Source organism: Tauraco erythrolophus, chromosome 15 (assembly GCF_009769465.1).
Source record: "Tauraco erythrolophus isolate bTauEry1 chromosome 15, bTauEry1.pri, whole genome shotgun sequence".
Classification (NCBI taxonomy): domain Eukaryota; kingdom Metazoa; phylum Chordata; class Aves; order Musophagiformes; family Musophagidae; genus Tauraco; species Tauraco erythrolophus.
Window position 1 is genome coordinate 299052 of NC_141479.1, and position 22963 is coordinate 322014.

The window sequence follows — 22963 nt, forward strand, 5'->3', positions numbered from 1 at the left end:
CCAGCTTTGTTTTTACAACAGTATCTGGTTGGAAAGGGGGCTCAGAGCCAGCTGAGCCCTGGGACACGTCTCTGCTGCCCGTCTGGCCACAGCTCCGCAGCCGCATCCAGGGAGCTCCCCCAGGTCTTTCAGAGCAGCCCTTCCTCCGTTTTAGGCCAGAAAAAAATCCCAGCAGTTCCTTTCCCCATAGGTTTCTCCAGCCCTGTTGTTGCATGAAGGCACCGCGGTGCTGTGCATGAGCCGAGCTGCCGTTCATGGTGGTGCTGGTGCTGGCAGGATGCTGCCCCGGCCGCCCAGCACAGAGGGAGAGCGGCCGTGGGGCTGCCCGTGTTACCCAGCACCAGGATGGATTGAGCAGTCTCGAATGAAGCTGTTGTAAAGTTATTTACCAGTTGTCTTGTCAAGAGAGATCACAGTGTGGTCGAGATGGAAGTGTTTGAAATGTTTATACTCTGTTTACATGGTCTTGGAATGGAAAACAAGTGGAAAACAAAAAAAACACCCCAACCTCCAGCCTAAAAGCCTGTTGGCTTGTATGTGGAGAGAGCGGCTGGTGGGGGCCAGAGGAGACAGCATGGCCCCGGCCCCTCTGAGCACCCACCCGTGGGTGCGCGTCCTCCTGCTGCAAATAACCGTCTGGGTGCACTGATGGCTCCTTCCCACCGCAGCCCTCTCCTCGCGCTCTTCCACAGCATCTTCTATTTAAGGAGAAAAAAAAAAAGGGAAAAAACAAATTTAGCCTTTTGTAAGAGTAGATGTTTCTATGTATTTTAATAATTAAAAAAAATATTCCTGTTTTGTAACAAAACTTATTTTAAATAAACTGTTAAAGCCAGGCCTCCTACGCTGCTGTTGTTTCCCTGCAGCGGGTTCAAGCCCCGTGCGGGGCAGGGGCTTCCTCACAGAGCATCTCCCCTCCCCAGCTCCTTTGATGTTCTCCTGGAAAAGCCCATTGGATCCCTCCTTTGGCAGCTGTCTGGGGGCCCTGGCAGGGCAGCCCCCGCAGACTGCAGCTATCAGGCTCTCTTAACTGGCAGGAGATGGAGTTGTTAAACCGTAAGTACGGCCCAGCGCCGCAGTGGTTTGCTCCGTCTCGTGCTCCTCCCCGCTCTCCGGGCTGGAGGCAGGAGGCTGGTGGAGGCTTTTCACACCTCGGTGGGATCCAGGCACGGGATTAGCTCCAGAGAGCCCCCGGGTGAGGCAGCGAGCAGCTGGAGCGTGGGCAGGACACGCGCTGAGCTCCCCGGTCCTCGATGCAGGCAGCGGCTTCAGCCCCGGTCACGCTGCCCTGCGACGGCACGTGAGCCTGGGCCACCGTCGGAGCCTTCTCCAGAGCCGTGGAGCAGAGCTGGACGCTCTCCGTTGTTCCTAAAACTTGTGGGGGGATGAAATATCAGCGAGACAGGGACTGGCTTTAGCTTCCTGGCTGGCCCCACGCCTGACACAGCTTCCTACCCCCAAACACCAGCGCCTGGCTCAAGAGCTCACGGAAAAGCCCACGGACAGAGCACTGCCCACCCGTGTGCCACTCCATCGAGATCTGCTGGAGATCCCGTGGGGAGATCCGCATCGGGCCAGGGAAGGGACACGCCACAAGCGATGACGTTGCTCTTTGGGCTGGGAACTACCCAGCAGAGTGAAACCTCCCCCAGGGTTTCAGCAAGCCACCAGGCAAGTGCCGACTCTCCGACTTGCTCACCGCATCCATTTGCTCACCGCAGGCTCGCAGCAGGAAGGGTGGGAATGGCCAGCTTCCCGTGGGACACACAGGGAACAGAGCCCTGCTTTCCCTGGGCACTCCCAGCCAGGAGCTGGGCCAAGGTGAACAGTACTTCAAGGCATTCAGGGATTTAACACAATTTTTTTTTTTAAAAAGGTACAAATCTTTTAATAAAATTCCTTATAAGTTACAGTTTCCCGGAGAACAGGCTCCAGCGTATAAAATAGGGGACAGGCTGGGAAGAGCAGGGGAAGCACCAACAGGAACCTCTTTCCCCACAGGAACGAAGAAAGAGGGACAGAAAGGTTCTGACAGACATTTATTGGGGAAAAAAACAACAACGACAACAAAAAAATCTCTAAGAGTGGTCCAGTGGGTGTAGAAAGACATTAGTCCTTGTCCCTCTCTGCCCTCCACCCTCCCAAATCCTCACCCCCAAAGGCAAACACATACAGCAAGTCCTCTTTAAGTCACATATTTTAACAGATCCAGGTAGTTCCCAGCAACAGTCTGAAGATATTCCTCTTCTGCGGCCCCGGGTGCCAGCAGAGATCTTTGAGAAGCCAAGAGACAACCTCCTCTGGATATAGGTCCTCGAGACTGCACCAGGCCCAGCGTCACGGTGTCCTGGCTCACGGCTGATGAAGAAAACCGAAGGGGCTGGTCCCACATGGCAACTGAAGAAGTCCGGGGGGAAAACGGACTCACGGAGAGGTGAAATCCAGCCGGACCAAGAGCGGAGGGGAGCCTGGCCACCGGTGTTTGCACGTGAGAAGGTGGCGGCCGTCACTCCAGGACAGCCATGAGGAGATGCAGCTCCCGAAAGGCACTACCGTGGCGGCCGCTGAGCCCAGACTTGTTCTTGACAATGTTGCTGATGTTCTTCAGCTGCTTGTAGCACAGCTTGCATTTATGGAGCCTGCAAAAAAAACCCAAAAAGTAGACAGCATGAATGCTCAGCTGCTTAAGAGATGTGCTTGTTCTGCAGCGCCGAAGGTGCAACTCAAGCCTGGGAGAAAACTCAAGCCCTGCGAACGGCCCGGGAGAGGCCGAACCGTGAGCACGGCTCTGCCGGAACACCGTGTGTTCAGCCCACATCCGGTGACACAGGACAGCATCCATGGAAGGGCTCCTTCACTCCTCTTCTCCCCTCGGGCAGTAGAGCCCAGGGAGGAAGGAGGTCTTGTATCCGGAGGGCCAATTCTCAGAGCAGAGCAGGAAATCCAGGGCCCAGCAGACAACTCGTGAAGCCACAGGGTGGTTTTACTCCTTGCATACTCACACGTTGTAGAGGTATGACTCAAGACGTGGTGACACAGAGAAAAGCAGCCCTGGGTCTTTTTCTCAGAGCAGGAGGGTTGGGTGTTTGCAGACAAAAGGGAAGTCACGCTCAACCTAGTGTGAAAGCCTTGATGGCGAGGAGCAAAGCTCACCCAAGAGAAGGGCTGGTTCAAAATGGGAGCAAGTGGAGGTAAGTGCGTGCCTCACCTTTCCTCTCTGGTGATGTCCACTCCGACAGAAGGCGGAGCAGCGAGGATGTCTGTGATCAGTGGCAGGAATCGCTGGAGAATGAGTTTCAGGGTGGTGCAGCCAGTCTGCACGTAACTGAAAGACAAACAATTGGATCCCACTGGAATTTCATTCCTGTCCTCCCAGCACACAGCCCTCATTCACATCCAGTCACTGGGAATAACCTACTCAAACGATCCACCCTCCACCACCCGTAACCTGGTAACGAGAGCTCCAGCCAAGTACCAACACGTCTCGGTTCGAGTCAAGACTGACAAAGCGTGCCCTTTCCAAAGGCCCTGGCACACTGCTAGGTGGGACCTTTCCGCTCAAGAGCAGAGCTGTCCTGCCGAGGGGACGTGGCAGGAGCCTCTCTCCCAGCAGGAAGGAAGGGCAGAAACTCCAGCTGAAGACAGAGGCTGCATCTTTGGCCACCTAACAAGGAGGCTGAAAGCAACCCTCCAAGTGAGCCCAAGGCTGTTGTGGGACTTTGTGGCCCTTGTCCCAAGCCAACAGCTTCATTCCCATCAGTCTGTAGAGCCCACCGGTTCTGCATCCATGTGAGCCCTCCTGGCTGCCAGAGCTGCCTCTGATCCAACACGCCCACGCCAAATCCCAATATCCCACTCCTCTTGCCCGAGCATTCTTTCCGTATCTTTTCCCCCCACACACTTGGCAACTCCACTGCTCTTTTCCAGGCATCGTATCGATGTTGTACTGTACTTGCTGTGATTCTTCAGGCTTTTCCTTCAGCTACAAAATACCTGGTGGAGCTCTCCTATGAACATCCATGCACCTCGTCCCCCAAGCACACCACGTTCTTGGGGCCTCACCTTTCATATTTACTCTGGAGCAGCTTCTCTATCTGCGGCAGGATGATAGTACACAAATCCAGCTTCCAGAGAGACCTGAAAAGAAAAGGACACAGATTCTGAGACTGGAGACTGAGGCTTCACAAGATTGAGTCGACACAAATAACGCTTTCTGGCAAAAAAAGCCCAGGCAGCAACGCTGAAGTTTATGGAGTAAGTTCACCGACTCCCCCTTGTGATAGGAAGCGGCAGGTCCTCCTGACATATTTTACTGACTCAGCAGAATCCCTTTATGAAGCCCCAAGACTTGGATTTGCCTTGTGAGATATCATTTGCCTACAGAAAAGGCCCCACACAACTCCAGCAGTTGCTGGCACTGCAGACCCGAAGATCTGACCACAAGCACACGTGTTTGGCCCACTGGACACGCAGCGCTCCTGACATGCGGCCAGGCGGCCCTCGGGTATCCCAGGGGGTGACCCCGTCCAGGACTCACGCTTTTTGGTTGACAATATTCAAGAGGTCCACGACAACAGACAGATCGTTGATCGCCACTGCAGAGTCCACAGAGTTCTGAGAGAGAAGGAGAAGAAGAAGTTGTCTGTTGCAAAGCTTAAACCCGATAGATTAATGCAATTAACATCAAGTGTCACTTTTCAAAAATGGTAGAGGAAACGTGGAGCTGGATGGGGAAGAAAGGATAACTCTCACATGAGATGCCCCATCCCTGGAGGTGCTCAAGGCCAGGTTGGATGAGGCTTTGAGCAGCCTGGTGTAGTGGAAGGTGTCCCTGCCCATGGCAGGGGGGTTGGAACTGGATGATCTTTGAGGTCCCTTCCAACCCAAACCGTTCCATGATTCTATGAGAAAGTTTTCTCCACGTTTCTTTGTGACCATTCAACTGCAGGTGGGACACAGGAGTGCTCTGTCGTGCTCCCTTGGGGACAAAAGCTGTGAGACCCTGCATCTTGTGTAAGAGGCAGAATCAGCCCCAGACAAGCCAAAAGAGCTGCTGAGCTGCTCCCATCACGAGCCCCGGGCACCTCCACATCCTTGCCTTGATGTCACCGGTGCTCCACACAGCCCGCACGGTGTCCAGATTCTTGTGGCGGCTGGTGAGCACCACACACATGGTCTCATGGCCTTTCCTGATCTGCGACATGGCTTCCTCATCCACGAGCTCAGTCTGGCTTTGGTTTTTCACAGCCTGAAAGTACAGACAGCAACGGAGCAGCAGTAACGGAGCAGGGTGGCACGGAGGGGTAGGAGCTTTCTCTAGCCTAGGCAAGAGCTGATTTTGGTGTACGGATGTCATGGTTTGATGTGGAGGGGGGGGTGGTTCTGGTGGCAGGAGAGGGATTTTGCTCCCTGCGACCTCCCCGGTTTTGGATCCGGGTTAGGCTTAGTTCTGGCCACCAGATCAGACTGCCATCCCCCTCGGGGTTGAGCCATAGGGCGCCTCTGCGAATTGCCCTATTTAAGTCAGGACAAGGGAACCGGAAAAGGTGCTTCGCCCAGGATCGACCAGAGAAGGGAGGAGGGCACTGCCCCCGCTCCCTGGCTCCCGGCCGGGCGGCTGCCTGCGTCGGGCCGGCGCCGCCCACGGAGAATGGCGGCGGCGGAGCCAGCTGGGGAACTCGGGGGCACCCCACTCCCGGGGTGCCCACTGGGCTGAGTTCACCTGGAGAGGACTGAGATCTGAGAGAAACAGCCGCATCGACAGCAGGTCAGTGAGGATGGAGCGGGAGGAGGTGCCGGAGCCGAGTTTCCCCTGCGGCTGGTGGTGAGACAGCAGGCGGCCCCCCTGCAACCAGGACGGCCTCGGTGGAGCAGAGACCCACTCGCAGCCCGTGGGGAGAAGATGCCTGAGCCCGAGGATGGTCGTGTTGGGGGCACGGCAAGGCAGAAAGGCATCTGGAGTCTTCGTGACGACCCACGCCGGAGCGAGTGGCTACAGCTCCCTAAGTACCCGAGACTGTGGTAAAGCCCACACCGGAGCAATCTGTGGGGAAGGATTGTTTCCAGTGGGCCGGACTCACGTTGGAGAAATCTGTGGATTTTTCCTCGTGGGTAGGGGATCCATTGGAGCAGGGGAAAAGGGTGTAAGGACTCCTTCTCCTTTAAGAAAGAAGCAGCAGTAACAGCACGGAATGAACTGACCTGCACTCCCCCAGTCCCTGCCCCCTGTGCTGCTGGGGGGAGGAGGTAGAGCCGGGAGGAAAAGGAAGGTGGGGGGGGGGAAGGTGTCGGTTTTAAGATCTGGTTTTGTTTCTTTCTGTCCTCTCAAGTAATCGGTTTTTATTTCCCTTTGTCCTTCTAAGTAATCATTAATAAACTGTTTTGCTTTGAGAAAAGCGCTGCCTGTTTTGCCCAGGACCATGGTTGGTGGGTGCTCCCTCTGTTCTTGCCTCAACCCTCAGTCCTTTTGGGTTTTTTTCCCTCTCCTCTCTACTTTATTGGAGAAGGAGAGACTGTGTGAGTTTTAGTTGCTGGATCAGCCTAAAACCACGACAACGGAGTGCCAGTAAATAGTGACTGCCTTGCAGACTGTTTTATAAACATTTTGAAATGGAAATGCTCAGTTTGTTCCAATTTCAGCTACTTCTCTTTTGCCTCTTCTACTGTGTCAATCTCGAACACACTTAAAGCTTTGGAAAAACTCAAAATTGAAAAAAGTGAATTAAAAGTAAGCTTTCAAAAGCAGTATGTTTTGGTAAAAAAGCATTTTCATGCAAACCCTGGTTTTTGTGAAATGTTCATCTGAAATCAACACATTTTATTACAAAGCACAGATCTTGCACAATTGATTAAATAACTCTCAATTTGATTCCTGCCCACACCATGGAACCTCTTTTCCTCTGCTCACATTTAGAGCTTGGGATCATGAGGATGCCCTGGTCCTTCTCCCTTGTGGGACAGGGACTACCATCCTGAGCGACGCCAAGAGGCCTCTGAGACACAAGAGGGAAAGACTCTTGAAATAATTACATGTGTGTCACGGCAGACACCAATTTTCTAAAGGAATCACTGTCCGGCATGTGGAATTGTTCAGTGGTTTTGTCTCTCCCTTGTTCTCTGCTTTGATCACGCACTTTTCCTGAGCGTGGATCGACGCTGCAGCATTCACATCAGCCTGCTGTCGATTGCAACAGGGGCTGGGTCCAGCAACTCTGGTGCTAATTCCACAGGAACTGCGAGTCGAAGCAGTTGGGAGGCAGGAGAGGAAGCTGGCAGGGAAGCACCAAGCGAGCACGGGGAGAGCAGGACGTAACATGTTCTCATTCAGGATTGAGGACTGCGGGCTGCAGAAAGCACCTAAGACACTTCTGCACCTCAGAGAACCCCCTTTCTGATGCCACCCAACACAAGACACCGGCTGGAAACTTTTGTCCAGAGACACTTACTGGTAGAAAGTCAGAGGCCTTTAGGCCAATGGGCTCATTCCTGGCTGCAGGAATCACCGACAGCTCCGTTCTGGTCAAAGGAGTTGACGAAGCAATCGGTGGCCTCTGAACTGGATCAGGCTGCAGGAGAAATTGGGATAAAAATCTCTAGCAGCAACAATCTGGCCCTGGTCTGACGTCCTTTTTTTCCAGACCCGCTCTTCTCTCACAGCAGGGTCCTAACGCAGAAGCAGTCTCCAATTAGCTAGCAGGGTTAAAGTGGCAGTAAAGCATCTCTCAGGTACACACCAAGATGTAATTAAAGCTTGCAAAGAACATGGAGGTGCCCCAGCAGAAGGGCCAAGTGCTGTCGCTGTTATCAGCACCTAAAATTCGGGCAATGGGCCGCGGCCAGCCTGAAGGCAAAGAGAGAATTTTAAAGAAGCCACGTATCACGTATCCTGGCCCATTGGCCACTTGTGATTTTGGCTACAAAACAGCCTCAGTTCAAGCACTTGCAGAAATCTGGCACTTGGTTCTCTTTGGAGTGCCTCAATTTTGAGATGCAAGGAGAGACACCCCTGCAAGTGCGAGCAGCGAACAGCAGCACAGCCATCGCCTGACGGAGGCTTGGCCTTCGAGTCTACTGCTCAGGCAAGACGCACGGCAGGACAAAGACTGGAGCTGCACTTCTACTGCTCTTCAGCAAAATCTGCTTCATCAGACATGGTAAAGTCTCCAGCACTCACCTATCTTCCAGAGCGGGGGCATTAACAGCTATGAACAGATCATACGGTACGTACGAGTTCCTGCTTTGGCAACGGGGTCTGGACATCCGCAGCCTGGCTGGGCTTCACTGCTTCCTTTGCAGTTGTGGGCTCTACCAAGATGGAAACAAGTGGGAAAGCAGAAACTGATTGATCCTTTCAAGAGAAGGTGAGAGCAAAGGTTCTGTACAGCTAGACTACGAGTAGTCATTTCTGCAGACACGCAGCTCCCCCTGTTTTGAGAGCCATTAACCCCATTCCCACCGAGGGGTCATTCTCATACTCACCATCCTCAGGAGGGGCAGGAAAGGGCTCATTGCTTCGAGGAGGAGTTCGACCTACAGAAAGAGAGGAAAAAAATAAACAAATGAAGGAGCATCCAAGGCTGCAGAATAGCGGTAAGTCAACCTTGGAGCTGGGAGATGTGCAACAACTCCACCGATTAGGGCAATCAGTGACACGGCAAGCAGAGCTATCTCCTTCAGTCCTTGACACTACTGCTGAGTTTGGCCAACGGCTTTCAGCCTTCATGGAGGGAAGGGACAAAACTGACCCATGTAGTTCGTTAGTGCTGTAGAGGCGTGAAGCATAATAAAAGGCACTGTCACAACAAATTGTATCCCAAAATATTCACCTCCCGCTAAATCGATTCCCATAAGTAAAGCAAAATAATGACTGTTAATTGCTTATAAAGAGCACCTCATTTTTTTCACTTACATAAAAATGAGACACAGCCATTGCACCATGCCTCCTAGACAGCAACCTCTACTTTAACAAAACATGTTGCCTTTTCTCCTTTAATGGAGGCTGCCGATTTTGCACATACCCAAATTCTAAGCTAATAAAGATCCCGCAACACAGTAGTCCTTCCTAATCAGGACAGGAAGGCAGCACTGCTTGCAATGGAGCTCTGCATTCTGAGCCAGGCTTCGACCAGACATCACTGCATCCTAGTAAAAGTGTCACCTTCCAGCAGTTCACCAACATGATCTGTGGTTCAGTGTCCAAGCACAGAATATGAAAGTTTTCTAAACTCTCCCAGTCACAGGTGAAGCCAAAGCTCACTTGTGCTGAACCAGCTTAGCGCCTACAGCTCTAAACAACCCTCAAAAGCACAATAAACCCTGGTACTGACAGATGGCGTTCTTGGGCTGGAAGATCTCTTTATAATCCTCTGCGTTCTGGATCTCGGCCTTTGATTCCTTCTCATCCCGGTCATCTTCACTGCTGGGACTGCGCCTCTCGCTCTCCGAGTTGTGCTTCACTCTGCTGTGGAAAGAGAGACGCCGTCAGGGCAAGTCACGTGGACTCCATCAGAGACAGCAAGACCACCAAGCTCCTTGCACATTTCCTTAAAGCCTTGAAATTCAACAAGCCAGCAGACTCCCTTACCTTTGTGGCTTGCTGCAGCTAGTTGAGGGCCTGTCATAGATGCGGCGAAGGGAGGACCCCGTGGGGGTAGGCGGCACAAGAGGCTCGTCGTTCCTGATCAGCCCGTGAAGAATGGAACCCGACTTTGTGACTCTGCTGAGATCCACAACGAAGGAGGAGACTGTGCTTTGCGCAAAGGAAACTCCTATCTGCAGGGGCGAAAGATCAAGGTAATTCACCAGGGAGCAGGGTGCATGCCGGCCTTTTGGAGAACAGGCACGATGGAGTGACCCTGAGCAACCGTGCTTGAGGATTTCTTGGTTCAGTGCTTTGGTATTTTCAATCCAAAGCTGCCAATGTTTTACGAAAGGCTATAATAAAAACCTTTTACCGAGCATAGTTTCTAAACACTAGTCAAACCAAAACCCAGTTCTTTCCTCCAGAAGCCTAAGAGAGAAGAAGTGGAGCACAAGGCTGCCAAAAGGAAAAGCACCCAAGCTCTAAGTGTTGGGCACACCGCAAGCCCTTTAAGCCAAGCTTAAAGGCCAGGAGGCCTGCAAGGAGGCAGGAGCACTGTATCTCATGTCCTCAGGAGCAGTGGCTTACCAGCTGGTTGTTGCAGATAGATAAGTCAGCTACTTTTCCCCAGTTCACCAAGACCACATCGAAACAGCGCTCTGGCTCCCAGCCGTATACCCGCAGCGAATCCTGGAAGCCACTATACAAGCAGCAGCCATCTGGGTTGAAGAGCACGCACCTGGGAGGAAGGCAGATGGAGAATTAGGCACAGCTTTCCGGCCTTGCTCAGTCCCACAAGGACCCCAGAGCTGTATATCTGACTTCACTGAACACCTCCAGCCCTGTTTCTAACAATGAAACTACCAATCTGGTGTTCACCTGCGCAACCTGGTGGGTCTGTGCAACATCTCCAGCAGCCCAAACTTCCCCTCAGTAAAGTCTCTCTTTCAGGAAATCCTCCCTTCGCCCCCACTTTAGTCTCTCCCTAGCACACTGCAGCAGGAATTCAACATACCTGACAGGAGTAGCTTCCTCTTCAATACAGCTCACAACCTGAAACTTCTCCAAGTCCCAGAACCGAACAGTCCTGCACACACAACAGAACAAAAATCATCGCTTGTCCCTCTAGAAATCTGCTGTAGGATCCAGTATTGAAATAATATGCTAGTAACTAGAGTGACTTTCACTTTTGTGCACGTATGATGAACCTACGCGGAAGGCGAGTCTAGCTAAGATCTGTGAACCCAGCCGCAGGTGTCAGCGGCTCTGCACACGGGTGGAGCTGCCCCAGAGCTAAGGACACCGTGCTGGCTGAGCAGGCCCGCTTGCTGTTCAGGACGTCAGCTGGACTAGTGAGACGCTGGAGGCTAGCGCGTTGTTTTCCAGCGCAGCAGAAGGTGGCATCCATTTGGGACGAGAAGGCAAGATCTCCGTGTTCTGCACAACACAGGTGTGACACGCTGCTGGCTCGATGGCAGGCTCTTGCGATGGCGGGTTTGAGTTGTATGACAGTGCTATTTTTCACATTCCTCAAAGGAAGGGTATCGGGAAAGGGAACCAACATACACCATTCCCTTCTTCCTCCCGCCCCTCACCTACCTGTCAGAGCTGCCAGAAGCCAAAAGGTATTCATTGGGATGGAATTCAACAACATTTACTGCGCCAGTATGTCCTGTAAACTCAAACATTATCTTCCCAGCAGCCAGATCCCACAGCTGGAAGAAAGAAAGAAGACAGACATTATTGAAAAGATTTAATGTTAGAGAATTCCAACACACTTTGGATCTCCCTGTACTGGTAACCTTCTAATGCTTCTTCCCCTCTAAGAACAGACTCAAGATTGTCAAAGCGCTGATCAGGGAAGGAGTACTGTCCCAGTTATTTAAGGCTGCATTTTTTTTCGTCTTTTTCTTGCTTTTTCTTTTTTTTTGGCATTCTCTTAAATTGTCTACTTAATATTAATTCCTAATTTGTTCCCTGGAAGCTTTTGGTTTATATTTAGAGACTAGGATAAAATACAGCCATTTCACCTGTCCCTGCAGATTACATTTCTAAAGGAAACAAAACCTCTGAATCCTTTAGCAATTCTTTCTTCCCGTCGCATAGTGTCTGTTGAAAACTCCAGAGTGAAATGACTCACCAGTTTATTTCACATGAAGTTGAAAACAAAAAGCAGTCCTCTGCCCACATTCCTCCCTATTGTATCAGAAACTACCGAGGCCGCTGCCTCAGCCTATACTTTTCTGAATTCCTTCTCTTGCTCCGCTCAGTCCGGACAGCAATTTCCAGACTGCCCATCACGTGCACTGTGTATGACGTCACCCCCCTACTGAATTAACTCAGCAGAGCCAGACACTGATACGGGGAAGCCGCGTGCTGCGGGCGATCCATTCTGCAACGTTCACTGAGACGACAGGGGCCAGCGTTCAGGTATCACAACTCTATCACCTCCAAAACTTGAGCCCTCACATGCGTTGTGCCAACGTGTCTGTTGGACACGCGGATTTCAACACATGCAGCTCGTTTCTGGATGGTGTGGGCCACTGGACATGACCCTCAGAAACAGACTGGTCCCTGCAAAGCCACGGGGCTCAGTCGGCTGCCTAATGAACTAACGGTGTTTACGCATGAGTGCTGGTAATACCAGGTAAAAAGACAATCCCAGCATTCCTCTGTGCCATGAGCACGTCAGGAGAATGTCACAAGAAATTACCTTCACAGTGTGATCATCAGCAGCAGAGGCTAACCATTTCCCATCAGGACTAAAGCGGAGACATCGAACTGCTTCTGTGTGACCCTGAAACGAGGAAACCAAATAGTATTTTCTTTTTATTCCTTTAGAGGGAATTCTGCCTTTTGTCTTTCAATTCTATACAATATAATACAACAAAATCAAGTAACTGTTTTAGAGTCCACAGCTCGCAGAACGCCACGCACTCAAGCTATACCCATCCACACTAAATGGGTGTCATCTCTCTCATCCAGACACTTCTGGCATCAGCGTAACCATGGCAAACACAGATCTGACTTAATTAATAAGCATCTAATTAACAGCTCTATGGGTGGTCAGATAGCAGTGCTGTGCCATTAAGCTAGTTTCTAAATGAAATTAATACACAACAAGTTCTTTGGGTAGAAAAAGGCCCGGAGAACAGAACCATCTCAGTGCAGTGGGGACTTGATGGTAACATCAGTCACAGTGTAAGGACCAGGCAGGGCGATTGGACTAGATGATCCTTTGAGGTCCCTTCCAATCCCTGACATTCTGTGATTCTGTGAAACACTCGTGGATGCTCTCCACCCCCTCAACCAGACTACAGCACACTAACTCCTGTGATACCCATTTCCTGTTCCCATACAGGTCACAGAGGCCTGCAGAGGTTTGCCAAGGCAATTCACAAATCATGCAGATCTTCCTTTTATACTGGAAAAACTAGGAAGTTAATTGTACATAATCACTTTAAGGTTTGCTCACAAGTCCTCACGAGACTGAAATCTTTCTCCCCTCTTCTCCCAAAAACTAACCAAGTATTTTACCTTGTACCTGAAGACACAGCCTTTTCTTCTCACATCCCAGAGCTACGGGGAAGAAAAGCAAACACAAGATATGCTTAGAGCAGTATGTGGGGAGCCCGAGAGTCCCAGTGAAACAGGAGCTCTCCCTGTCACCAAGCTGATACACACTGCAGAAGGAAAACACTGAAGGGGCTGTTGAACCCCTGCTTGCTTCAGGTGTATTTCCCAACCCAGTTTCCCCAGCAAGAATCACTTCTGCAAGGCATTTCTTACTACAGAAGCACAGTTCCTACAGTCGAATAGCAGCCCGATGAAGCAGCTGCAATCCACAGCAATCAGGACATCCGCGCTTGCTGACACCGGGGCTCGGCTGGCACCTAACTCGGAGCCACATTCCACAACAGAGGAGTCACATCCATGAGCCACCACTGAAAACACACGCATACCTTTCACGAGCACTCGCAAGTACACCTGCCCACACGCGAAACGTACAGCATCTACCAAGAGCTTGGCACAGAACAGGTTCTGGCACTCTTCAAAGCAAAGAGACCGCAAGTAAAGAGGGCAATCTCTAGGGGAAGCTGGGTGTTACCTTAATGTTTGTGTCCAAAGAGCCAGATGCCACGAGGTTTCCAAAAGGATGGAAATCAAGGCTGCAGATATTCGCTTTATGACCGAGTAAGGTACGAAGGACTGGGAAAAGGAGAAGCAGAGCAGGGAGAAGGAACAGGGAGCAGATATTTAGTAGTTCATTTCCCCCATAGACCATGCTGAAGTTCAGCCACACCATCCTCCCCATTAAGCACATGCCAATACAACATCTACTAGATATGCTACACGTTGTTTATTCATCTGAACGCATTCTTTTATGGGAACCTTTCTGACTTCACCCTTGCAATGCAAAGAAACAGCAACAGAGGGCCCATGTTCAACGCTCCTAACGAAAGTCCTGTCTTTAGATGTGGAAACTATGAATAAAACCCAAGGGTCTCCATTCTGAAAGTAAAACTAAGGCAGCACGCGTTGAAGCAGCTGTCAGGCAGTGTTATCTTTCCACTTGTTAGAAAGAGAATAAAATGTGGGGAGGGAGAAACACAGTTCTAGCCAGGAAGCGAAAGGGACATTTGATTGCCTGCGTCGTTCACCTGGCAGCTGTTAGGCAGGCCCTTTCCTGCGACTCTGCACCCCATCCAGACACAAGCCTGACTTCCAGCTCCCAACATTCCAGTATTCACACTGGACTCCTTCAATGGCCCCTTGCAAAAAGCATCCCAAAGATCAGGAAGGGACACTTTGGAAGCATGAGACAAAGCAAATGATCACAGTGTTTCAGCAAGTCATCAACCAAGGAACACCCCTTGTAATTCTGGAAGCAAGAAAGGACCAGTAGAACCGGTACACCATATCTCTGGAAGCAGAGACAAACGCAGGACTCAACTTCGAGGAAGAAAAATTGCTCAGGTAATAATACGGGCAATCTCTCCCCATCATCCATCATTTGGGACAGTCTGATGAGTCCTCTGGCAGAAATCAGCTCTTGAGCCAGACCTGGAGTGGGCATTTGCACAGACACCGGCCCGCAGGTCTCCTAATCAATTCAGCCAGACCAGTCACTCTCCACTGGTACAGCCCAACTGGTTTACAACTGAACTGATTCTAACAGTCTGAATGACAAAAGTGCCTGTCAATATTTATGCCACCTGCTGTGTGCCACCTTAGCTCAGCCAGTAGCAACTTCTCAGAAACATTCAGTCATTTTACGGTGTTCCTGCGGGAATGCACTCAAGGGGTTGGTGACACCTCTGCAAACTTGGTCTCGGATTTGAGAAAAACGCAATAAATAAAACATGGCTCGACAGTTGGCCTTTAAAAGATCAGAGCTCAATGAGTTCACAGCTTTTACGCTTTATTAAAAATTAAGTCTTTGTCTATTATATGGCCATGCAAGAGCAGAAGTGGAGGGAAATCACTTTAGGAAAAAAAAAAAAGTAAAGTTAGAACCAAAGAACGAGAACAAGAGGTCAGCAAGCAGGGGATTCCTGGACTCGTGCAGAACCTAACATACTTGAAACTTCCAGCCTGATTTTAGATCCTTTTATTAAGGTTAACAGTTTTAAGCTGGGACTCTGAATACAAATCCTATATCCCTAGTTCCTCTATACATGCATGGAACCTATTTGGAATACAGATTTCAAGAAACTCGGGTCAAAACCTAGAAACTAGTTCCTCAAATCAGCCTCCACAACACCTGTACAAATTTCTGCTCAAGCATGTGTGCGCAGCTCCACAGTCTCAGTGGGAGGTGCCCAAAAGCCCTCTAAGAGGGATGGAAATTAAGATGAAAGCAATCCCAGGCTCCTTCTGAAGTGAGGAACCTTCTGGGTCAGTGTATTGAGCACAAGGATATTCCAGAAAGCATGCATTAATGGAACTGCAAACTCACGGAAACATACTTTTGGCAGCTTCCAGGTCCCAGACTCGAATGGACCCTGACTGGGAGCCTGCAACAATGAGCTCCTCGTTGGTATTGATCTGCAGGCTCTCGATGGGCGTCGTGTGGCCTGTCAAGCTCTGTAAAGAAAACCAGAGTCACGACCAACAGCTGCCAAGAGAGCCCTGTTCCCAACAGCATCCTTCACACTCCAGTGGTAACCCAAGTGTTTAGCCACAAGCTGGGACCACCTGGGTGTGGTGCTTTCTCCTCATAAGCCACCAGTATGGTAGAACATCCTCAAGCGTACAGCACCGTGCACATGTCATAGAATCATAGAAGCACAGAACCGTTTGGGTTGGAAGGGACCTCAAAGATCATCTAGTTCCAACCCCCCTGCCATGGGCAGGGACACCTTCCACTACACCAGGTTTCCCAAAGCCTCATCCAACCTGGCCTTGAACACTGCCAGGGATGGGGCAGCCACAGCTTCTCTGGGCAACCTGTGCCAGTGCCTCACCACCCTCAGAGTGAAAAATTTCTCCCTTAGATCTCATCTAAATTTGCCCTCTTTCAGTTTAAAGCCACCACCCCTTGTCCTGTCACTACACGCCCTTGTCCAAAGCCCCTCTCCAGCTTTCCTGTAGGCCCCCTTTAAGTACTGGAAGGTGTCTTCCACGTTATCCTGCTTTCTGGGGCACACTGACTAATTTTTAAAGGATGCACCAACAGAGACATGGGGAGTTAAACATTAGGTACAGATGCCCAGGCAAGGCTGACACATGCTTACATCATCAAAATTGTGCTGTGCAAGCACAATGGCACTGTGTTTGCTCTAAATGGGTCACATAAGTGTCATGAACTGGTTACAAAAATCAAAGCAGAAGCAAAAGCAGGGCAACCTGGAAACCTTCACATAAGCAAGGAGCCCTACGTTGCTGCCAGCGATGTGTTGCAGTGATAACGTGGTGCTATTACTGAAGCATTAACTTGAGGCATAAGGCTGTAATTCCCATATATGCAGTTCCTTTCATCTTGGAGCATCAAGAAGCTTACAAATTACATCAGTATTTTGAAAGGCCAGTATTTAATTGAAACACAAGAATGTTTGAAACTGCTTCTAGAAAACCACTCCACATACACACCACTGTTGTAGACTCTTTGCTTGCCAATTAAGCAATATCCTATGCTTTGCTCCATCCTCAAACAGGACTTTTTAAAAAGCTAAGCTAGCTCTGTGCTTCCTACACACGACCAGAGGCTGGCAACGCCGGCTGAAAGCTGCCTGTTCTCATGGGGCTTTCTCAGGATTTCATGTGAAACTGAATCCTCTACGTACTCTACAGTCACGGCTGTCACTGCTCAGTGAGAAACAGAGCTCACGCTTCGAGCAAAGTCACGATGCTACTTGAAAAGTTTCTCTTCTCGCCTTTCCCCAACACAAACATCGGGACTCCTAACACGGTAAACACTAAAGATGAATTATAAAATACACAGCACAATCCCAAAAATCGAGATCCTCTCGACACACAAGAATGGCACAAGTCCTCAGCATTCCTGCTCAGCCCCTGCCTCAGGAACATCAGCTTCTAACGCTTGTGGTTCCCGGGCAGCGCAGCAGAGGTACAACTCTGCTCCCACAGAAAGGGTACGGGGATATTTAGTCCTTCAACCCTCCCTCTCGTGGAAGGCAATACTCTGGTCTCAAACTACTGTTGTGCCACCAAGGGCCTGGAAAGGCCCAGCTTATCAACACTACGCAACAGGCACAGCGCTGCCAAAGGTCAGCAACTCCTTTCACATCCTCTTTACACTCGACCTCAGTAAACAAGGGAAAAATAAAGTAGACACATTCTCCTTTTAGCCTTTTTGACTCAACTTTCCCCATTTCTTCCTCACAAGGTTCACACTGGCTAGAGAAATGCCTTCCATGAGACAAGGTTATTGTGGTGTTAACTAAACCAGTGACAAAGGACACTTGCTAAAGCTGGTTCTCCACAACACTCCCTCAAAGCACAAGCAGGACAGACACCTGGTAAACACATTTACGGAGCCCTGTAGTGATCACTGCTGGGGTAACTCTGCTCCTTCTGACACGCCGTGCCCAGCATCACCCTTCCCCAGCGACAGGCAAGTTAGCAAACTATTCTGGCCAGCTGTGTGCCGACAGTTAGCGACTGTGGGACAGGTGGGAACGCATCCTGCTGGGATGTTTCCTCCCATGAGGGCAAACACCAGAGTATGAAACTGGCCCCTGCAGCTTGTACTATAAAACTAGCTGATCTCCTACAAAATTGCATTTAATTATCTGTAGCCTGGAAATGGAAGGCACAATATTCCTTACGTGAGCAAGCGCTGGCGCAGATGAAGCAGCCAGCAATCCCAGACTCTCTCTGGAGCAGTGGTCTCACCAGTTACTGAATTCTGTCCCAATCTTTAGCTAGAACTCAGCCATCCGCCTTTGTGTCAGCAAACTCTATTCGCAAGTCCCACAGGCTACAACGCTTTCCCCTCATTCCCCACTCTGCATACCTCAGAACTAACATTCCCATCCCCTGAAAGTTGAAAACAGGGCAGTTCTTACCATGATGCAGTTAGGCTTGTTAACTGACCATATGTTGACCCGACAGTCATTTCCTCCAGTTGCCAGCAGCCGGCCTGAACTTTTACCCAGGACTAGTGAGGACACGTTGCTGCTGTGAGCCGTGATCTCTTCTGCACAAAACAAAGCAAACGTTTATTACAAGCTAGTATAACAATTGTCATCCCATCCCTCCCAAAGGACTAAAAAAATATTCTTCCTCCAGAAAAGGTGTCCAGTTTCCACTGGACAAGCTGCAGCAGCCCACTGTTCAGATAAGAAGTCACACTATTATCTTGCTGGAAACAGTCCTTCTTGGCTCTGCATGCTGCACTTCACAAATGTGCTGACCAAGCTTCACATGTGGCTCACTAAAAACATCTTCTCTCTCTAGCAGCAGCTATGCAGCTTTTAAAGAGCTGCTCAACTGTGGCAACCTGCTTATAGAAAATGCAGTACCTTCGGTACCCGGGTGGGTGTCAGCAAGCCAAGCTGACCGAGAAGCTGCAATAATGAGAGTCATCTATTGAAAGGCTCTCCAATCCTGTTCTAGAAAGCAGCAGCAGACTGCCCAACCTGAGGGGAACTGGCAGATGAGCAGCAGTACAGTGTGTTACCTTATGCAGAAAAAAAGTCAGACTCAGCAGCAGGGCTAGGTGGAGCTCCCTGCTCCGAGCTTTGGCAGAGGCTTTGCTATGTTCCCACTACTACCAAGGTGAAACTTAGCAAAGCAAAGCTGAAACCGTGACAAAGGAAGCACGAATATACACCCCAAAGAACAAATGCGATTGATATCCCAACACAAGAAGGTCATGGAGCTGCTGGAGCAGGTCCAGAGGAAGCCACAAAGATGATCCAAGGGCTGGAGCACCTCTGCTATGGAGACAGGCTGGGAGAGTTGGGGCTGTTCAGCCTGGAGAAGAGAAGGCTCCGGGGAGACCTTCCAGCAGCCTTCCAGTGCCTAAAGGGGCTACAAGAAAGCTGGAGAGGGGCTTTTGACCAGGGTGTGTAGTGACAGGACACGGGGCAATGGCTTTGAACTGAAAGAGGGGAGATTTAGATTGGATATAAGGAAGAAACTTGTCCCTCTGAGGGTGGTGAGGCACTGGCACAGGTTGCCCAGAGAAGCTGTGGCTGCCCCATCCCTGGAAGTGTTCCAGGCCAGGTTGGATAAGGCTTTGAGCAACCTGGTGTAGTGGAAGGTGTCCCTGCCCATGGCAGGGGAGCTGGAACTAGATGATCTTTGAGGTCCCTTCCAACACAAACCATTCTGTGATTCTGTGATATCAAAAGACTGTAAAAAAACTGGGGGCTGAGGGGAAACTGACTACGAGAGGGCTTCGCGGTCACAGAACCCAAAGGAAGCTTCACCATCAAGTAACACATTTGGGGCAAACGAGAAGCCAGACAAGCACCTTTGCTTGGACATCTGATTTTCACAGTGGAATTTTCAATTTTTGGCAGGGGCTTTTGGCAGATTTATTTACCAATTTCTTCCTCTTACAGTTCTCTTCTTTGAAAGTTCATGAGATTTACACACCTAATAGCTATGAAACTTGTTTGCAAAAAGGCTAGGTAGCCATCAATTCGGCTTCCGTTGGGATTGTTCCTGTGGGAGGAGCAATTTGATCATTTTACACGCAACGTTAATCCAAAAAGGTTTTAGATGGCTGCAATACTAATTACAGGTACTTTGATCTCAAGCTCTCAGAGTGCTTTTTTGAAAGCCAAAATGCACAACCTTCACTTCTGCTGGAGAGAAACACCTTTCAGATTCGAAAGGTGTAAATTACATGAGAAGGGCAAATCTGAAATACGCTTGTGTTGTGTTGCAAGGCCAACCTTCCACAGGACAATGCTGAAGTACGTATGTATATATGGACAGAACAATTAGCATTAATGGACCAACTCACTAGTTCAGATTGAAAGGACAGATGTGGAATATTGCTGCTGAAACGAGTGTGTCAGCAGCTCCACTCTTTCTCTCCTCTCGATTTGGTTCTTAATAACATATTGTGAGTTTAAAAGGTTTGTTGAAGCATTCAACCCTCTGTTCATAAAAGCCAGGTTATAACCTGCTGCCAGCCTTGGCCAGAGAGCATCGTCCTCTCCCTCAGTGAAGTGCCAATTTCCTCAAACCCACAAACTTTTTTTTTTAATGAAGTACTCATCACCAGATATTGCCCACCAGCTCAGTAATACTAAGCTCCCAATTAGCAGTGCTGAAACATTTTTAACACTCAGAATGCTTCTCGCTCTAAAGAGGATGCTAAGATGGGGCAGAGCCTAGCAAAAATGAAGATCGAGAACTTCTGCCCACTTAGAGAGAATGGAGATTGATGGACTTCCAGCTTTTCCTTCAAGCAGAGTTTCAAGGATGGGAAGATAACACAGCAAACTGGCTTTCTGTTCAGAAAGATATGAAATTACTAAGTCAGTTATCTCAGCTGCCTTACCATGTTACCAGCCAAGGGCACCGTATTTCTGCTAGCTAATTTCTAGACCTCCAGTCACTGGTCTAAAGCTCACGCTTCTGAGCAACCAATCCCTTCCCCTTGCTTCTAAGCATTCCCCAACAGCCCCCGTGAAGTTACTCATCAGTGACTAGTGAGGCAGCTGCAAACGGATAGTCAGTAACCGAGTACTGCTCCTTCTGAGGAAAAATAACACAGGTAAAAGCAGCAGATTCTTACTGTGTCTTGCAAAGCAATTTCAAGAGAATGAGAAATACAGGCCCCACAAAGATCACCTCATCTCTCCTGCAGCAAAGGCTCAGTGCATCTCTGTAACAAGTGAGCGGTGATGAAGGACGACCCTAAATGGGCTGACACTGAGGGAGCTCCCCGCTGCAGCTGGGGCTCTGAAGAAAGGCAACCATCCCTCGGTTGTTCCTGTGCTACACTGGAGTCGTGTGGTGTGAGCTGGAAAGTCAAGATAGCATCACAGCAACTAGTGAGAAAAACCACAGGCCGTGACCCCCTGAACATAGCAATGCATAGACATAGCATAGCATAGAGTCCTACGCTACTCCAGTGTGCTGCCGTGCTTTCGAAAAGGACACCGGGAGCTGAAAATTCCAGTCGGCAACGCGGACGGCGGGCCGGGGCACCCACCCAGCGGCAGGGATCAGCCGCTGCCGATCTCTCGCCGCCCCTTCCACCCCCTGCCAGCCGGGGAAACTCCCCTGCCCTCCCTCGGGAGCGCGGCCCGGCCCCACTCACGCAGCTTCCACGCCGTCTTAGTGGTGACGGCCACGGCCATGTCTCCGCGCGGCGGCTCCCGGACGGGCACGGCGGGAGCGCCTTCCTCCTCCCGGCGAGGCTCCGCGGCCCGGCCCCACCTGGGCCGCCTCTCCGCCGGCGCGCCCTACCGCCGCCGGGCCATCCGCCCGGGCTTCCCCGGGACCCGCTCCGCACCCGCGGCGCCGCCCTGGAGGCAGCAAACCGCGGGCCGGTTACGCGGCGCTGAGGAGCGGGAAGGCCGCGCCGAGGCGGCGGGAAGGGGGCGGGAGCGCTCCTCGGGCCTGAGGAGCAGCGGGCAGCGCCCGGAGCTACCGGGCGCGCTGAGGCGTTGGTGGCGGCGGCGCTCAGCCAGGCCGCCCGCTCGGCCCCGCCGGCTGCACCTTTACTGGTACCGGTCGCGGACCCCCTGCCCCCCGGCGGCCCCGGACCCCCCTGACAACCGGCCGCTCACAACAAACCTCGGCCGCGCCCCGCCCCCGCCCGCCTGCCGCCAATCAGAGCCGCCGCCTCCCAGCCAATCCCCGGCTGCGCTCAGCCCCGCCGCGGCGGGCCGGGCGGCCGCCCGGTTTCCGCTCGGCCAATAGGAGCTGAGGGGAGGGCGGGGCAGTTGCCCTAGAGACCGCAGAGCGGCCAGCCAATCGCGGCGCAGCTTCTCGGCGGCGCCTGCCAGGCACGGCCATTAAGGAGGGCGGCGCGCCAGAGCGCCGGGGTCGCCATTTTGTGGCCGCCGGGGTTTGGTCGGTGTGGGGGCTGCTGCGGCTCCTGAGGCCGGAGCTCCCCCGGGGGCGGCGGAGCGGCCCTTCCCCGGCCTCTGCTTCAGGGCCCGCCGGTGACCGCGGCGGTCGTGCCTCTGGGCTGCAGCCGGTGTGTCTCCGGGAGGCGCTTGCCCTCGGCGGGTGTGGCGGGCGCAGTCCCGGCAGGAGCGAGGGCCTCCGGGCTCCCCCGTTCTGCGGCTTTTCGCCGGGCTGCGCTGGCACCGGCTCCGCTGACCCTCGCTGCCCCCGGCGAGCCGCCCGCCGGGGCCTCGGGCCGTCCCTCCGCCCGGTGGAGCCGCGCTGGGCGCTCTCAGAGCCCGCTGAGATGGAGTTGCTGCTTCTCCTCTTTCCTCCCTGTCTCTGGAGCCAGCTGCTCCATCAAAAGAGGAAACCAAAGAAAAGGGTGTTTAAATTAATTTGTTCTGGTGTCTTTTCTGGTATTGAATTGACACTGATGAGCTCGCAGCCACAGCCTTGCTCCTTTTTATTTTTCTTTCTGTTTACGGACCGTAGGGTTTCCTTTCTCCCTAGTCCCTTGAGGTCCCTCAGTCCTTCAGCAGTTCATGGTCCTAGGGATTTGGAAGTTGTTTTGGCCAGTTCCTGAAACTGCTGATGTTCCTTCTGAGTAGTGTGTTCCTACCAGAGTACCTCTCGATGTCAAGGAGCGAGCCGTGTTTGGGCTTCCTCCTTTCCCGGCCTGTTTGTGTCTGGGCCAGGCCCCCGCGTGAGCCGAGCGCTGACGGAGGGATGCAGAGCTGTCAGAAACGGGGGGTGGATGTGAAACAGGCTGCTGCTGTTGTTGAATGGCTCGGAACATGATGTACTGTCAGAAAACATCTCCGAGCTCTAAATCTGGGA

General features: G+C 51.5%; 1 protein-coding gene across 6 annotated transcripts; it reads right to left on the minus strand.

Moving 5' to 3' along the window:
* Window positions 1-1585: 1585 nt before the first annotated feature.
* KATNB1 (katanin regulatory subunit B1) lies at window positions 1586-21428 on the minus strand. Of its 6 annotated transcripts, none has more exons than XM_086621294.1 (19): window positions 21330-21428; window positions 18112-18242; window positions 15550-15667; window positions 13689-13789; window positions 13118-13159; window positions 12294-12377; window positions 11180-11295; window positions 10596-10667; window positions 10169-10319; window positions 9584-9771; window positions 9327-9457; window positions 8479-8529; window positions 8228-8304; window positions 7446-7565; window positions 5099-5248; window positions 4538-4614; window positions 4063-4137; window positions 3209-3325; window positions 1586-2639 (listed from the first exon to the last, which is right to left on the minus strand). In XM_086621294.1, exons 1-19 carry the CDS (start codon window positions 21367-21369, stop codon window positions 2507-2509), a joined length of 1974 nt encoding a protein of 657 aa, XP_086477420.1. In that variant the 5' UTR covers window positions 21370-21428; the 3' UTR covers window positions 1586-2506. The 6 variants fall into 6 exon arrangements, with proteins under 6 accessions (XP_086477420.1, XP_086477421.1, XP_086477419.1 ...); XM_086621295.1 differs by having other exon boundaries at window positions 7446-7555; window positions 8224-8304; XM_086621293.1 differs by having other exon boundaries at window positions 9327-9460.
* Window positions 21429-22963: the final 1535 nt, after the last annotated feature.